This window comes from Chrysoperla carnea, chromosome 3 (assembly GCF_905475395.1).
Source record: "Chrysoperla carnea chromosome 3, inChrCarn1.1, whole genome shotgun sequence".
Classification (NCBI taxonomy): domain Eukaryota; kingdom Metazoa; phylum Arthropoda; class Insecta; order Neuroptera; family Chrysopidae; genus Chrysoperla; species Chrysoperla carnea.
Genome location: NC_058339.1, coordinates 60812193 through 60832025, shown reverse-complemented (window position 1 = coordinate 60832025; position 19833 = coordinate 60812193). Strand labels below are relative to the sequence as shown.

General features: G+C 28.9%; 1 protein-coding gene across 1 annotated transcript; it reads left to right on the top strand.

The window, feature by feature from the left end:
• The first annotated feature begins 16542 nt into the window (after positions 1-16542).
• Positions 16543-17158, top strand: LOC123296153. The gene is made up of 2 exons (XM_044877615.1): positions 16543-16608; positions 16664-17158. Exons 1-2 carry the CDS (start codon positions 16543-16545, stop codon positions 17156-17158), a joined length of 561 nt encoding a protein of 186 aa, XP_044733550.1.
• The last annotated feature ends 2675 nt before the right edge of the window (positions 17159-19833 follow it).

The window sequence follows — 19833 nt, the reverse complement described above, 5'->3', positions numbered from 1 at the left end:
GTATGCAAGATATGAACCTTTTAATTAACCTAATTAAACAAAGAGGAAGATACCCACTAGTGACGTCATACGTGAGTAGCGCCGTAGACATTACATATAAAAGTTTGTTTTGCTAAAAGAAGATGGGCAACCTTTGAATGCAATCTTTAATTGCTTTTAAATTCTTCGTTTTTAGTCAATTTTAATTTCATTTTCAAATTTATTCATGGTATCAAGTCTAGTTTTATAGGTAATATGACCAATTCGACATCAAGATTATCCCCTGATATTGCTTTGTTCTACCGTATACGTTAAAAAAGTTATTGAAAAAAAAATACGTAAAAAATTCACAAATGAGGAAATTTACAAATGTTAAACGGGTTGAAAAATCGTTTTGTCTTTAAACAATTTCATTTCATTCCTTTTACATTTCCAATCTGCCATTTTTTGCGTATATTATTGTCAATAACCATAACGTATATAGAAGACAAAAAAACAATTGACCTGAATTGTTGAAAAACTCGATTTCCATTTTGACACTCAAATCACATATAAAACTTCAAATTTCCTTATTTCAATACTGACTTTTACTAATCCTGAAAAAGGCATTAAACCATAGAAATTTTGCTTCATATTGGCTCACGGTCTATTTGTAACAAAATATATTATAGAAGGTAAATATAACAAAAGCGCAACAGAGAAGGCAAAATTGTTTTGTTCCATGTATACATGTTATGTTGTCACTTTGTGTTACTATATTATAATATGTTTGTGGATTACCTATGCTAATATACTTACTATATCTACGTATAACAAATATATTAATGGTCTCTTTGGATTTTGTTGAAACTACAAGGCAATCATTATTAGCTTTATAGATATATCATATGGTATAAAATGATCTATGCTTCTTATTAATAACATTATACTCGACGATTTTCTCACTTATCTTATTTAGAATACTGAAAAATTGATGAAATCTATTAGTGTTGGAGAAAAACTTGTAGATCGATCTTCATCTCGAAAATTTCGCTTCTAATTTTATACTAAAATATGGCGGAATTGATTTTATCGATGCAGTTTCTTGTACTTATTTACTAGAATACAGAGAAAAATGATATCATAAGGCCTGTAAGTGACCAAATGATGAAAAATATGAAAAACTTTTCATCATTTTAACCATTTACTTACTTTGAAATCCTATTTGTTCTCTGCAAAGTTTGGGGGAGAAGACAACTGAATCGATCGCAGTACTGCGCTCATATGGAATTTGCAATAAATCACACGTTTTATTTATAAACTATTTAAAATTGTTTACACGTAATTCATATAGTGAATTTCAAATAAAAATTATTGAAGAATAACAATTAAAAACATGTTGCATTAGAAATTGTGAAAATAAAAGACGAAATTACATAGATAATATTTTTTAAATGTAAATTAACGTATAACCTATTTAAATTTGCTAGAAAATAGTATTGAATTTTCAATGTAAGCTATATATACAAACCATAGACTTGTGTCTTCATACATAAAAATTTATTAATAAAGTAAGTCTATAATCATTTACCATTTCATACAATAGAATTTCAATAACTTATCATATGAGTGAAATACAAAAATCTGATTTTTCAATCTTTATGTTAACAAGGTCTAAAAATTAATAAAGGTAGAGGAACAAGAAATTTTTAATGAAAAATCAAACAACATAATCACCAAACGAAAATGAGGCAGTTTAAAAAATTTAAAATTATCAAGGAATACAAAGTTATTGAGGTTCTCCATACAAGCAATTTACTCAAAAACTATTAAAATTGAAATTCATGTCCCATTTAATTTCAAAGGGATTTACTTCCTACAAAGTTTTGTGAAATTTAATTATTAATATTTTCTCTCATAAACAAGCCAACTTAACAAATATGGTGGGAGCGCAAATAAATAAGAGCGATAAATGAATCATTTTTCAACTTCGTGTTTATTTTAAGAGACTTTTATCGAAGTTTTCTAATAGGATTGTGCACATAGGTCAAATCATCGTTTAGTACTTACTTGAGATATCAAATTTGATGTATGAATATAATCCGGGAGTACATGCAATCTATAGTTATTAGTCGAACTTCTTTTAGACAGAAACTCAATTGCACACTTTTTATGATGTGATGTATTTACAAGTTGAATAGATCATACTGTACCACTTATATGATTTTAAAGATAAACAGATGTTAAATTTAGTATAATATTGAACAGTGCACAGGCTGGCTTTTATAAATATATATAATTCATTTAATTTAGTGTACATATCATGTAATATATTATTTACAATCGTAACGATTTTACAATACAATATTCAAATTAAAGTATATTTATTTCATATATATGAAAGTCGTGAGAATTCTACAATAATATTTCAATTTTATTTTATATTTTCTGTCCCATCCAAAACGATTCAAAGAAAGCCAATCTTATGAATGAATTTTTATCAATCAAGTAGTACGTAACGAAAAATAATTAACATTCTACTTTAATGAAAACGAAAAATATTATTCTTATAAATAATATCTAGGATTTTGTTTTCGTTTATTGTAATTTACATGCTTTGAAACGAATTTCTAAACGAAAAAATGTTTTCCCCAAAATAAACCTCTTTGACTCCTTAATATTATCGCATGGATTTAATATGAAATTCAAGGTATTCACTATTTGAAGTTACTTAAAAATTTGTAACTCTCTATCTTTTCTAGTTTTCGACAAAATGGAAACTTAAAGTCTGCTCAAACAAAGACATTTACGAAAAAACGTTGCAAACAAAAATTGTTTCTTTTTATAAAAAAAAAAAATTTTATTCAAATTTTTGTTCTATCTCTTATGATTTACAAGATCGGATTAAATCCGATAATTCCGTTCTATTTCGATCCGTTAATTGAGTCTTGGATCCGCAACACCCAGCAAGACAAGTAACCCTATAATTAGTAAGACAATTATTAACCTACGTTGCTCATTTACCGACTCAAACTCACTTTTTATGTCCTGAGTATGCTATAAAAATTTTATCTCGTTTTTCTGTCAGCCGAACAAAAAATTACTTAATTAGGTGATTTTATGAATACTTATACCAAAATTTTGTTAGTAGCATCAATATTTCTAAGCGTTACAAACTTGGGACTTAATATACTTAATATACTATTATTTCTAGATTATAACAAAGAATAAGTTTTGAATTCATTTTAAAAGTTTTTACAAAGAATAAGCTTTGAACCTACTTATTTTAATTTCCTTTATTTTAATATATCTTCTCTTCTATAAGGTGAGGCTTATTTTGGTTCTTTTTTGAACTAGCGATGATTTCGGCACTCGGTTCTTTGAGTCGTCTTTCAAATGACAAAAATTTGTTATATTACCGTAGAACGAAATCAGTCGATATATGTTTGATTAATTTTTGGAAATAATAAAAGCTTTTAGTTCCACAATTCTTAAAGATCAGATATATTATCCGTAAACAAAATATTAGATTATGAACCAAAATTATAAGAGGTTAGAGTAGCGTACAGTAGAGGTTAAAAATTGATCAAAATTCATTAATAAATGATCGAGATAATTTTTGCTATAAAAACTGGAATATCGTTTTAATTAATATATCACTTCATTTTCAATCATAACTTTCAAGCATTTTAAGAGTGACACTCATTAGCAATGTTTCAGCTCACGATTATAACTAAGTTTATAACGTGTTTTAAGCCTATTAATGATTGTAAATTTTACCAAAATATAAATAACGCCAGAAACTGCAATTTTGCTTGATAGCACTGAAAATGCCAAAAAGCATATCAGTAATGATTTGATAATTTAATTGTTTTTTAAAGCATAAATTAAAAAAGCATTGGTATAACATTCAACTCAAAGCATTTTGATCTAAATCATTCCTACTCCATAAAAAACATATTTTGTTGCAATCTTTAATGTCTTAAAATTTGCATGATTTCGAGTATTAGGTACCTTGAACCCCAAATTACATACTGCATTTTAATGTCTTCATAGATATAAAAAATGTTACGGATTGCCATGGACACAATGAATATTAATTTGCTATTCGTACGTGTTCAATGTTATTTTATTATATGATACATTTTTATAATTCAAAACTTAAAAGTGTATAAAACTACACATAAAGTTGTTAAAAAATTAAAAGTCATCGTTATGTATAGAGTGTCCATTTTACAACTAAATCTCAACTGTCCCAGCAATGAATAACAACAATTTTAAATTCTATTATAACATATCATTCACTTTCTTAAATCACTTAAAAGTCACATAAAATGATTGGAACACATGATTCTAGAAGAAGGTTGCGTATAAAATGAACAGTTATATGGGAAAACGTAATTTATACCTTTTCCTGTTTTCCTTCTTGAGGAAAACTGGCATTTTTATTGACATAGGATTCATGAGACTTTTATTTTCATATATCAGTGGTACAATAGGCTATTTGATCCAAGGTACATGATTACAATCTTTTTAAACTTTATCACTTCAATATTTTACGTTATGTTTAAAACTAAAGCAGTTATTGAGATAGAATGTCATTTCAACACAAAAAAAACAATAATCAACTTGTAAATAAATGAAATAAATGAATGAGATATAAGGAAAATTTGTTACTTTGATATTCGAGTATATTTTTAGCCCGATAGCCTAAAATGTCTTCAGCGCCGCGATAGTAAAAAAATGAACTTTTCATTAGATCATCCAGCATATCGTTTTCATTGAATAAGAATATTATAGATCGATTATAGAATGCGTTGATATATTTATTTATTTTGTAGAAATTTTGTATTATTGTGTTTAAAGCATGTTTTTGAGTTTGGGCAGCTGATTCCTTTCATTATTTAAAAATATTATTATTTTTGCATGTTTTGTCTTTTTAAAAATACTTTTGATATTTCTGTTTTGAGTATTCGGATACTGTTTATATAAATGTACTTTATCGTGTTATGTGTTTCTTATAAATTTTCTACTTTTAGTTTCAATGTGTTACAATAATTAACAATTATACTTATGTCGAAGCCGTACATCTGTATAATATTCTATGTCTACAAAGTGATAGATAGAATCTTTCTTAGTGAATTATCCCATACTCAAATGTGTTTTTTCTATTTTACTCGGAAAAGAATGCGCATGGATAATCATTCTCTCGGTTGCATACATTCAAATAATTAAACATTGCCTCCACGTAGTTGCTATCTCAAAGATAGCAATGTCAAGAAACCATAAATTGAAATTATGTTCAATCTATCAAAAGAATTCAAAGTTCAAAATAATTTATTCTTTAGAGCACAATAAATAAATAGAATATATCTTTACCTAGAATAGATCATCTTATTAATGAAGCATATCGAACTTTATTTTTATACCATGCATATATGTAATATGCAAGGTATACTAAGTTTAGTCCCATGCTTGTAACGCTTAAAAATATTGATGCTATTAACAAAATTTTGTTATAGGTGTTCATAAAATCACCTAATTAATCCATTTCCGGTTGTCCGTCCGTCCGTCTGTGGACACGATAACTCAAAAACGAAAAAAGATATCAAGCTGAAATAGGGTACTCAGGACGTAAAAAGTGAGGTCGAGTTCGTAAATTAGCAACTAGGTGAATTGGGTCTTCAGTCCGTAGGAGCCATCTTGTAAACCGTTAGAGATAGAACAAAAGTTTAAATGTAAAAAATGTTTCTTATAAAAAAATAATTGTTTGAAACATTTTTTCGTAAACATCACTGTTTACCCGTGAAGGTGCAAATTAGGCTTAAGTATGTATAGTATGTATTATTTGGGAATATCAGTTATGCATTTGTGACATGTATGTATGTGTAATGTGATAGAGTAATCATCACTGTCTATGCATGGTATTTGAACAATTAACTCACTTGTTTTTAAATACATTAAACAAACGATTGATACGACTTATGTACATTTTAAGTATTTATGTGTACGTACAATTTATAAAATCGACACTGTGTACATGGCTTAATAATTATTTTAATCCAAATCAATATTATAGATACTTTTCAAACATAAAAATTGTAACCTATAATTACATGGTAGATACAATACCAATTTAATATATCTATCCATATAATGACTATTGTATTATTGAATTCTTTTCATGAAATTAATAATATTTGTTTTATAATTAGTGACTTAAAAACTTTTGACAACATAATAATTTAACGAACGATCTGTATTTGTATCAAATATAACAACATATTCCCATATTCCATATATAAATAATGATTTTTAAATTAATGGTTCGGTTAGTTATTTTATAAATTTCGGCATTTCTATCTATACACAAATAAATTTATCAAGAATTCATCAAGTCATATTAATTTGACATAATAATCATTTTCTCTTCTATAATTAAATTGTAGGTATTTATAACAAGACATGACATAAATAGGTGCATCAATATTTTGCATTACGGATATTCAATGCATTGTTCAATACACAACAAAGCTATTTTTACTCGTTTCAAAATTAAGCCAAGGTTAAGTAAGGTTTAACGATATGATCGGTTTAGCTATCTTTCCACTCGTAGACATGTCGTTAATTCAAGGTCTGTGGAGAGAACATTTGAATATTACAGTGGCTGATCGGATGATATTATCCTGAATTCTTATACACTAAAATATATTCGTGTATGCATAATTTTTATAAAACTTTTTCGAATCAGTGATTTTTCATAACTATTATGTATCATAAAAGTTTGCAGAAGAAAGCAACCAAAAATTCGTAGCGCAGGAGCTGCGTTATCTAAGTGAATTCCCTCTTAGGAGATTGAAAAAATAACACATTTTTAACAAGAGTACTTTTTTGATTCAAACTGATCAAAAATAAAAAATAAAAATTATTTTGAAAAAATTCTAAATTTTGTGCTTTGTCCCATGCAAACCCCCCCCCCACCACCTTTTGTTTATCTATAAATTTTTTTCATTAGCGAACTTGATCTTTCAAATGCCAGAACCCTTCTGGCTACCAAATTTTATTCAAATCGTACCTAAATTGCGACCGCTAGATAAACATATAAATAAATATGTATAAACATATAAATTTTATCGCTGGTTATTTTTGGCTTCTATTAGGTAAGATCGGTGAAAATTTAATAAAAATTTTTCCATTATCAGTACAAAAGCAATAGCTCCATTTCCTTGGGAAGAAATTTGCTACAAATTGAATAGTATATCTCTAACATAGAATACTCCTTTCTCATTCATTCACTTTTGTGTGGCACTCATTGAATCTCGCCAGCCTGCAGGTGGGCTCAGTTTTTAATGCAGAGTTTCTTGTTTTTTCGGTGATATAAAATTTTCTCTAGGTACTTAATAATGAAATGAAATGTTTTACGTGATTTAGTTCAAAATAATTTACGAATGTGTGTCTTTCAGGTTACAATTACGATTGTTTTCGACGGGATATCTACATTTTTCGTATGTGGTAATTTATAAAATATAAATGAAATTAATCTGTAAATCTATATAGAGGATCTGGCGATCCTAGAAACCCAATTATGTTGAAAACGGCCAATTAGGTTCTTCTTTAAATTCAGACAACAAGCACAAATTGTTAGTAGGAATTTTCTTTGTATGTCGACAGTTAATTCAGGTGAAAAATAAATATATGTGTGGCTCTGTTACAAGCGAGTATATCTGAAAAACGGAGGTAAAGACCCATTATAATTATTAATTGCTGATTTGACAACGAATACCAACTTAATCATAAAAACAGATCATTCAACTAAGGACAGGCAGACCAAATTTTGAGGAAATATTTTTATTTATTTTATTCTCTTATATCGTTAGATCATCAACATTTTGTTAATAAATGAAAAAAAATAAATATAAACAACATAAAGCAACAGAATCTTTTAAATATCTTTCCTTTATCTACGAATAAAATGTAAGAATTAACAAAAAAAAATTATATTGTCAATGTTTTCAGTCTTCGCTATGCTTCATATTTATAATATTAGACCTATTCAGATAAAATTTGTGACATATGTCATATTTGTGGTAAGAAGGTAACAAAGTAGCTTATATATATTGTATTTGTTGTTGATGTATTTAAATCTTATTATGAATACAATCTGAATCTCTTAGTTGTAAATTCAGTAATTTGAAAATATAACTAGACAAATTTCATCAACCATAATCGATTACATTTAAAACCACCAAAAAATAAATGGATATTATGTGTTTTATGTAACGACGGTGACCATTTTGACATCATAAAGAAAAATTTTATAAAAACTGGTACATTTTATGTAATTAGACTTGAAAGCAAATGAAATTTATAAAACACCAGAAACTTTTCCACAGAGAATAACAAAATATTGTGGTGGAAGCTTCTCTGCGCTTCCACCACAATATTTTGTTATGCTCCACACTTCAAAATAATTACCAATATACAAATTCATATCTTGTGCTGTTTCTAGCGCTTCTATATTATTATTAGGTAGAAAAGAAACTCATAACCTTCATACCTGAAACAATTTCGAAATGAAAGTTAACAACAATACTAGTTAATATTATTGTAAAAATTTAAACTAGCATTCAAACAAAAATAACATTGAAATAGATTCATCTACTTAAGGTAGTCCTTTCACTGGTTGGAAGTAAACTGTGCTTTTAATTCATTAAAATAAATATTTAATTTCTTAAAAATTAAAGTATAGCAAGAAAATATTATCTTAAATCAAAGTGTTTACTTGCTGCCTTAAGATCAAATTTTCCTGCTAGTACTTTCTTTTCATTTTATTATTTATTTTTCAATAAATTTCACAGTAAATTATATATTTAAGTGCAAAACCACAAACCTGAATATTTTGGAATACTAATTTTCAGTTGTTTTTCTCTCCATCTAATTGATAAATGGTAGTATAATTCAAGAAAAGTTGGAAGGGTCTTACTGTCTCGTAAGATTGCCGTCAAATGTTTACACGGTAAAGTCTGATTCACCTTTCACTAGACGATAGATAAAGACTTAAACTATTGTAAAAAAATTATTTTTGCTTGTAATCTAATATTTTTTAATTAACATTGGCCTCCTTAAGAACTACAAATCTACGATACCTCCCAGCTCAAACTTAACATCTCTTGAAATGGAAATAGTAAGAAATAGCCTTGATATATCAACTCTATTTCAACTCTGAACATCACATTTTCTTTGCTGAAAAGTTTATTAAGAAGGGATAGAATATCGAAGAGAATTAGGTCACTTGCCGAAAAGTATATTCGATGTATAAGCTATGCCAATCGTTATACAAATATGTTCCACATAATACAGAAATCTGTAGAACCGGATAATGTGATTTAGGAATAGTAGAGATTGTTACAAAATTTCACAAGATTCGAGATCAATATTTAAAAGTTGGACCTCCAATTTTTTATTCTCATCACAACCTTGTTACATATGCGAGTACCCTTAATTCCAAGAAATATTTAAGGCTATGAAAATTAATACACACAGACTTCCGCTACACGAAGTTTTACGTAATTTAGGTTTCCATCTGTCAGTGGATAAATTAAATTAATATAGGTAATTATCGTGGATACGTTGGAAACATTTTTATGTCTAAATAATATATAAAGTTCCTGATTTCTTATTCGATGGTAACATATTCACATATGAATGATACAAATAAGAAGGGGTTATTATTATTTATAAAATAAAAATTTAGTTCGTTGGAATCTTTTTTAAAACCTCTTCAAATGACATTATAATATGTGGTGTATATGTATGTATAGATACAATATGTCACTCAGTATTTGATGGATCAAGCACAAATAATGAAATAATATATTATTTATTATTATGGTTTAGTTGGTGATGAATGAGACTAATTCACTGATATAGCTGGAATATTATGGAGTGTTTGTTATAAATGTTGCTTTTTATTTTTCAACTAACAAAAGATACAAATTTTTTCTTTCTAAATCCATTTAAGATTTTTTTTCTTTGAAGAATTGATATAATAAATATGTAATATAAATGTTATATTTATATTAAAGATAAATAGATATTATTATAGAAAACACAAATTGAAAATCTTCACTTCATAACCTCGACAAGAAAAAAAATGAATTTTTGGCTCCAGAAATATTCGCTTGAACCAGAAATATTTGTTCTTCTAAAAATTTAAAATGGACAAAAAAATACACTTGGAGGGTGAAAAATTTACTTGCGTCATGAAAAAGAACTTGGAACAACAAATTTTTTGATCTTGGAACACAACTGACGTGTAAAAAATGGCAGGAAGTTTACAGACCGAAAACGTTGAGAAAAGAAGTACAATAGTAAAAATCAAAACCTTTTGTCAACCCTTTCGAGACTGTAAGCTTCCCTGTAAATTTTTTCCACGTATCGAAAATGGAAAAAATAAATTGGAACCTCGAGCCACGATTAAAACTTCAAATTTCTTTACTATCAAACTTACCTTCATAAATCGTCATTAAGACATATATTACAAGAGTAATAGAAATTTCGCTACACTATGGGCTGACGGTCTATAAACAAGTGTTTACTTAATTTAAAAAACTTCAACAAGAGGGTATACAAGAAAGACAAGGAAAACTAAAACGTGTGCCTTTACCATAACCTGAACTTGAACAGTGTTTGTTAACATGGGTCAAGCAAGTTTGTAACAAAAATGTTCCGGTAAATGGATCGATGATTAAAGAAAAGGCACAAGATTTCGCGCGAAGGCTCTGTATTCATAATTTTTGCAGCAGCTGGAAGGTTGGTTGTAAGGGTTTTAAAAAAAGAAACGGTACATATAGTTTTTAAAGCAATTTGTGGAGAAAAAACGTAAGTTCTGTCATGGCGGAAAACTTAACTTTAGTAATGAGCGCGTTACAATACTTCTACGTTATTGATATTAATTCTTCTCTATTACTGGAACCCTTTGTAAATGATACAGATATTTATTTATACCTGGATATATAAGACACTGGGTAGATGAAATACCTCTACAAGGGAGACAAATTTGCAGGTCCCTTAATGTCCCACTTAACCAGGTTTCACTGTACTTCTTAGCGTCCATAAAATCTTCTAACACTTTTTCATTTTTAAATGTGCCAATATGCAATATTAACCCTGTAAAGTATTCCGTTCAGAAATTATATTTTAATGAATTTGGGTATCTTTCATATTCATCACTGTTATGTTCTTATTTAAATGTTGTAAAGCTTTATACCACGAAAAATTCCAACTGAATCGAAGTTGATACTGAATGAAAGTGGAATATGGATGATAACAATCCACTTCCTGATCTTATATGCGCACACACGAATCATAACATTCATAACTATTGTAAAAATTTTGCACATTTTAACATAATTCAACCATAATTAACATACATTGTGGTTAGCCAAACCAAAAAAAAAATCATACAATTTTATCCATTTATTACGATATCATTTATTGTAAAATTTCAATTGACTGGGATAAATCTTTTTTTTAATCCTATTTATATATTTCTTTATACCTCCGTATGTATACTAACGTTGCATGAGGAAATTTAGCTGACTTGTTGCGACAAAATATTAATAGATAGGTAATGTATACGTTATACATTAACGTTATAAGAAAAGAAATTCGCCTTTAACTATTTATTTACAGAATTCTTTTTAGAGCGACCAAATTTTAAAATCCGTTTCCTCCAAATTATTCCCAATCGCTTTTCTTGAAAAGCATTGACATATCAAAAGGAAATTTCGCAAAGTTATATTGGCTAATTGGCTCGTTATTTTGTTAGGACATCGCCGAAACTTGTGGGATCTGTCAGTCAGCTGAACATGTAGAAAAATTAGGATACTTTATATCATCCAAGAATGAATAGTTATAGACTGATAACGTAAGCATTTTCTAATCAGAAAAACGTAGAAAACTCACTCCAAACTTAAATCTAATGGTATGTGACCTCGATTGAAGTATAATTCTAATGGATTAAATTACATGAAAGTTAATATGAGTTTTTTAATAGTTTTTTTTTTCTTTAGTCATTTTTTTTACTTTATATATTAAATATATTGTTTATTCATTTACCAAAAAAGAAAGACACCTGGAGTCACAAACATTACCCCCTCCCCCATTAAAATTTGTAACACAATTTATAAAATTCATCTATTCACAGGAATAAAATTCTAATCAAGGATTCCGTATACATATTTTTGAATTTCTGTTGAACTAACATCCTATTCCCCTCATTCACACGAAAAAGCTAGACGAAATGATATTCAAGCACTCGTCTTACTTTGCAAGTATCTCATTACAATGGCTGCTATCGAAATGGCATCATCTGCTGTGGTTGTGCTGCTTTATGTGCATTATTAGAACAATATGCTCGCGTGGATACTTCGTATTACATTTGACTCTAACAAAAAACCGCTTTTTTAGTCGAAATTGGACAAGGCGAGACATCGCAAGTGTCTTTTCCACACTCTCGTATCTCGCCCGGCTTCGTGCCACTTCGCCAAGGTGTAGAGGAGGCTTATTTCTGTAACGTAGCCCTCTACTAGTGATACCTCATAGTTTTAAGAAGACCTGCGATTTCGGAGGTAATTAGTTGCGTTCGCAATATTGTATGTAGGTATATACACGTAAGAGCGAATTTAGGCAATGGCTGAGTAAGGTACACTATTGTTACTATCTATTCATAATTATTTATTATCAGAGAATAATAATTTTTATCTTTGAGTAGGGATGTCAAAAGGGTACTTCAATATCGAAATAAGAACTTCACCAACCGATAAATCCAACTCAAGGACACTGATGGATCAAGGTAAAGGACGATGATGCCTTTTTTTGCCTAAATAGTCCTGAATAAAAAAAAATGTGACAGTGATAAAAAAGAAAATAGTGATAATTATTTAATGTCTCATCGGTCACCTGAAGAATAGGTGGAAAAAGAAGCACTTGAATAAGTTTTCCGTTTCCTATACGTAATATCTTCAACTTTTTAAAATCTAGGAACCTTTTCTAATAAATATTTGTGTTTCTAGAATAACATGACCTTCATCAGCCGAAAAACGCTAAAATCAGGTACTATTTGTACCTAATGAACAATAAATACTGTAGCTGAATCATCAATCAACTTTTTGTAGCACGATAGGTACTACGTAGCCCTTAAATATATCAAGTTAAATGTATTAACCGAAATTTTATTGTAATAATTGGTTACAATTTACTTCATATTTATTTAGTTGAACATTTACAAACAAATTTTGTATAGAATGTGAAACATCAAGAGCCCTTGTTTTGTGTGAACAATAACAATACAATTTTACATATTGGGGATTCATATTCATTTTTATTTACTGATGGTTGCCTTTCTATAAAGACATTAAATTGTTCCAATATTTTTATAAACGTTCTTTTTATTATTATACTAGTTATGATGTATTATCAACCAATATTAAATAAGAATTGAAATTTTTGTTTGCCAACAGTTTGATTATAAAGTTTATGTACATATATAAATGGCGAGCCGAGAGCAGCTTTATTGAAGTAAAAATTTAGCCATAATTTCAAAAATTTGTATTGTAATACCATAATGATTTTTTTTATCTTACCTAATCTTTAATCTAATGGTAGAGCAGTAGAAGAGTCAAGCCGGTTTCAGCGCAGTTTGACCTCAAGTAACCCCGGATGGTACACTTTTCAAAAAAGGGCAAACCTAGGTGAATGTTGGAAACCTCAGTTGAAGGCGAAGTTGGAGGGGATAGATGACGTCATTGACCAATAGTAAATCAAGATGGCGTTGGGAGGTGTGGTGGGGGTGAGGAATGACATAAACGGGGCTTGACCAATAGTGGTGGGGAGTGAACGGGGGGGGGGCGGGAACGTTGACATCATGTACGTTTTGGCCCAGTTGGATGGTACACTTTTCCAAAAAGGGCAAACCTAGGTGAATGTTGGAAACCTCGGAAGTTGGAGGGGATAGATGACGTCATTGACCAATAGTAAATCAAGATGGCGTTGGGAGGTGTGGTGGGGGCGTGGCTGACAGAGCGTTAGTGTGTTTCTTGGCGGAAGTGGGGCTTAAAGTGGTGGGCGCGGTTTTGGAAGTGGGGGTTAAAGGGGGCGGGAATTGGACGTTAGATGAGATAATCGAGCCCACTTTCAGCCCAGTTGGATGGTACACTTTTCCAAAAAAGGGCAAACCTCGGTTGAATGCGAAGTTGGAGGGGGGACGTCATTGACCAATAGTAGCGCTGTAAAAATCAAGATGGCGTCGGGAGGTGTGGTTGAATTGGTGGGGGAAGGAATGGCTGCCTAAGCATTGATGACGTCATTGGCTTTGACCAATAGTGGCGGAGAGTGAACGGGGGGCGGGACGTTGACATTAGTCAGCAATTTTCAAGAATATGTTAATTTGACCTTGAAAAATATTGTAATTTAACACTTTAAATATACATGATAAAATTCAAGACACGTGACCGGATGTTAATATTTTTTTTTTTTATTGAATTAGCAATGTAATATGACACTTGAAATTTACATAATAAAAATACATGTTCAAACTTGTTTGAATGGACTTTGATCTTAAAATAATTTTACACGTGTCAGCTATTCTCAAAAATATGTTGAAATAGATTTGACCTTGAAAAATATGATATCATCATCTTGTAACAAGTTCAAACTTGTTTGAAATAATTTTACATGTGTCAAAACACGTGACCGGATGCTAATATTTTTTTATGATTAGCAATGTAATATGACACTTGAACGTGTTAGATAATAATTTGCAAATCTGAATTCCAAGAAAAGAATATTATGAGTCAGCAATTTTCAAGAATATGTTGAAATAGATATCATCTAACCTTGAAAAATATTGTAATTTGACACTTTAAGTATACACGATAAAATTCAAGATACGTGACAGGATGTTAATATTTTTTTATGATTAAGCAATGTAATATGACACTTGAAATTTACATAATAAAAATACATGTTCAAACTTGTTTGAATGGACTTTGATCTTAAAATAATTTTACACGTGTCAGCAATTTTCAAGAATATGTTAATTTGACCTTGAAAAATATGATATCATCATCTTGTAACAAGTTCAAACTTGTTTGAAATAATTTTACATGTGTCAAAACACGTGACCGGATATTAATATTTTTTATGATTAAGCAATGTAATATGACACTTGAAATTTACATAATAAAAATACATGTTCAAACTTGTTTGAATGGACTTTGATCTTAAAATAATTTTACACGTGTCAGCAATTTTCAAGAATATGTTAATTTGACCTTGAAAAATATGATATCATCATCTTGTAACAAGTTCAAACTTGTTTGAAATAATTTTACATGTGTCAAAACACGTGACCGGATATTAATATTTTTTATGATTAAGCAATGTAATATGACACTTGAAATTTACATAATAAAAATACATGTTCAAACTTGTTTGAATGGACTTTGATCTTAAAATAATTTTACACGTGTCAGCAATTTTCAAGAATATGTTAATTTGACCTTGAAAAATATGATATCATCATCTTGTAACAAGTTCAAACTTGTTTGAAATAATTTTACATGTGTCAAAACACGTGACCGGATATTAATATTTTTTATGATTAAGCAATGTAATATGACACTTGAAATTTACATAATAAAAATACATGTTCAAACTTGTTTGAATGGACTTTGATCTTAAAATAATTTTACACGTGTCAGCTATTCTCAAAAATATGTTGAAATAGATTTGACCTTGAAAAATATGATATCATCATCCTGTTACAAGTTCAAACTTGTTTGAATAAAAATACATGTTCAAACTTGTTTGAACATGTTTAAACTTGTTTGAATCGCATTAGATCTTAAAATAATTTTACGCATGTTAGATAATAATTTCTGCTGGTGGGGGGGATTTTTGGAGTGGTGGTAATCATATAAAAAAGGCGCTCGACATTACGGTAACATCAGTTTTCATTAAATATTCATAATATTAATCAAAATGAATAGAGCAGAATTAAAATTATTAGATAGTTGTTTAGTGCGACCATGCATAAAAATGGACGACTTGCCACTGAAAAAAAAATTAAAAATACTAAAAATGGAGCGGATTCTAACGATACATGGGCCATCAATAAAAGTTTTACTGGATATAAGCCTAGATGGTACAGAAAACGAGGGAGTTTTTCTACCATCTAGGTTTGCAGTGTTGACGGACAACATGATTAAATTATTTAACACAAAACCGGGGTATTTGAGGGTGGAGGAGAAAATTGGAAGAAGTCACCAACTGAGACTGCGCCTATTCGAAGACGATGGTGATAGTGATGATGATGACTATGTTCAAGAACATCAAAATTTTAACAAATCATTCCTATATTGAATTTTATTACTGCAAGATATATATATTTTATTGTTATTGTTATAAAAAAATTGTAAAGTTTATGTTTTTGATATTTAAAAAAAAAATAATACTAAATAAATTATGGATATTTTTGTAAAAAATGGTGTTTATTTTAATTCATTACAATTATGGGGTACAATGTCGCTACAAAATCATATTGATCTGTTTCAAAATTCGGAGATGATTTACCCAGAATATTTTAATGTGAGTATTGTTTGATAAGATCTGTTTAGAAAATTGTAGCCAAATATTTTTATAGATGGAATTTTATCAACTTATGGAGGCATGTCGTTGGAGTATACCTACAAAGTTAATCGACACATTACGGTATTCTTATTTAGAAGTTGATGATTGCTTTCATATTGCTGCATTCATAGTAAGAAATTGTTTGGATGCAATCTTATTTGTAAATTATGCGAAAAAGTTCAACTACTTTAAAAGAGATTTCAATCAGTTTGAAATATTACTAAATGAATGTTGTGATGATCTTACTCATGGAAGTAACTTGAGAAAAAATTGGGGTACATACGATATTCGCCGAAAACAATGGATTGGTGATAGTGCTAGACATGATGAGAGAATGTTTTTATGGTATGAACAAATAGATCCTAAAATTCTCTGTAGAATGCTATACCAACAAATGGATGGTGGAAATATACCGAAATGGTTCGAGCCATGGATATGTGCTACAAATTGTAATGAAATTGACAGATGTGATTGTGGAAGAAATAGTGATGATCATGATTGTATATAGAAATAAAGACATGAATGTAATTGTCTATGATAAGTTTTTTTTAAAAATGTGTTTGTATTTACAATAAAAAACACCTATAATTTAATTAATCATTGTTTTGTTTTATCTATGAAATGACCTCACCACCTTATTTTCAGGTTATAAATACACCTTGTTTGTGATAATTATATTCGCACCATCAAGTAATTTTGAGTAATAAACATGAATCAAAAAACATTTGTATTACAACAATATTTTTATATTGTTTTGTGTTAGTTAAAAATTGCTTCAATAAAATTTCATGAACATAGTCTAATATATATTCATATTAAAAAATACATTTCCTTTTTTAAAACACAAATATGTTCACAAAAGCGGTCCACTATGACAAAATTTTTTTGTTACAAGTATGTTCACAAAAACTTTCCACTATAAAAGGAGACTTTTTTTATCAATATATGAATCATGTAAAGAGTCGAACCCTAACCACCTGACTTTAACGTTAGATCCATGTTTAGCTAAGACCTTTTCCACTAAATAAATGTTTGGATCGTGAACTTTTTGTAATTCTTCAGCATAGAAACCACCCTTTATATCTTCGTTGTTGTAATCCTTCAATAAATATGTTCTTGGGTTTGTAAGTTTCACCTCGTGAATGGTGAATATTTCTGGTAACTACTCCGATTTTATAAGTTTTTGTTAAAAACTACTCCGATTTTATAAGTTTTTTAACAAAATTGATTTGATAACTGCTTTAATACTCTGATTTTTTCAATTTTTTTAATAAAATTGTTTTTATATCTGCTTTAATACTCTGATTTCTCAGTTCATATCTGGTTCATATCCAAATCTAACGGGACAGGAGAAAGAGAATTCTCAAGAATATGTTGAAATAAATAACATCTAACCTTGAAAAATATTGTAATTTGACACTTTAAATATACATGATAAAATTCAAGACACGTGACCGGATGTTTATTTTTTTTTTATGTTGAAATAGATAACATCTAACCTTGAAAAATATGATATCATCATCCTGTTACAAGTTCAAACTTGTTTTAATCGACTTAAAATAATTTTACACGTGACCGGATGCTAATATTTTTTTATGATTAAGCAATGTAATATGACACTTGAACGTGTTAGATAATAATTTGCAAATCTGAATTCCAAGAAAAGAATATTATGAGTCAGCAATTTTCAAGAAAATGTTGAAATAGATTTGACCTTGAAAAATATAATATCATCATCTTGTAACAAGTTCAAACTTGTTTGAAATAATTTTATATGTGTCAAAACACGTGATCGGATATTAATATTTTTTTATGATTAAGCAATGTAATATGACACTTGAAATTTACATAATAAAAATACATGTTCAAACTTGTTTGAATGGACTTTGATCTTAAAATAATTTTACACGTGTCAGCTATTCTCAAAAATATGTTGAAATAGATTTGACCTTGAAAAATATGATATCATCATCCTGTTACAAGTTCAAACTTGTTTGAATAAAAATACATGTTCAAACTTGTTTGAACATGTTTAAACTTGTTTGAATCGCATTAGATCTTAAAATAATTTTACACGTGTTATGAGATTAGAATAAAGGTTTTATTTAATAAAAATCTTATAAATATTTTTTTTTTATTTATTAATGATTAAAATTTACATTTTAAAAAAAATTTACAGAAAAAAATTATTATTATGAATCTGAAAAAACACACAAAGTATTGGTGACACTACAGTTCAATAAATTCATCAAATCCATTCCTATAACGACCTGCATTCATAGAGAAATTTTTCATTATTACAACAAATCCATTTGGTGAACTCCAACAATGTCGATATAAATCATGAAATTTTTGAAAATTCATATCAGAGCCAACATGATTGTAGAATATGTGTTTTAGATTCATTTCATCCGTTTTGAATAGCACCAAGCAATTAACATTGCCCCTTATGTTATGCTTTAGAACACGTGCGTAGCTCTGACATAGGTAGAAACAATCAATTTTTCGATGACGATCCATACTAAAGTATTCTCTACTTCTCTGTTGTGAATGACAGCTCACATCATCAAAAATGAAAAGACTTTTTTCTCGAGCTTCATTCAGACTAGGAATTTCACTAGTATCACTAAGTGGAAAAATAGCCAACCCCTTCCACTAATTTTAAAGTCTCTTCTAGTAATTGATATTTCGGTTAGTAATCAGATTTACTGTAAACATAAATGTTTTCAAAGTGTAAACCATTTTCATCTTAAATTAAATTCAACATAACATTGGTTTTACCACAACCACTAGGGCCACATATTATTGTTCATAGTGAATCTGAAAATAGACGACCATGATATGTTTGTGTGTCTGTATTTTCTGGTAATAAACACCCAGAGCGGGTTGTTGTTTATGAAAATGCAATGTAACTAAGACTAAAATTTCAATACAACCCAGAGCACTTTACGATACAGATCTACATGCGTATGCTAAACAATTTAAAATTCCGTATTTTTGTAGTGTTTTTATGTGTGACACCCTACCTAAAAGATCATATAAATATGAAACAGGAATTATCAACCATGATGTATCCAAAAATAGTGTTGCACACTGTACGGTATATAAAAAGTATAAACTGCAAGCTTTGGTAACTTAAAGCCATCATAGGAAATAATTAAATATTTTTACATCATAAAAGGC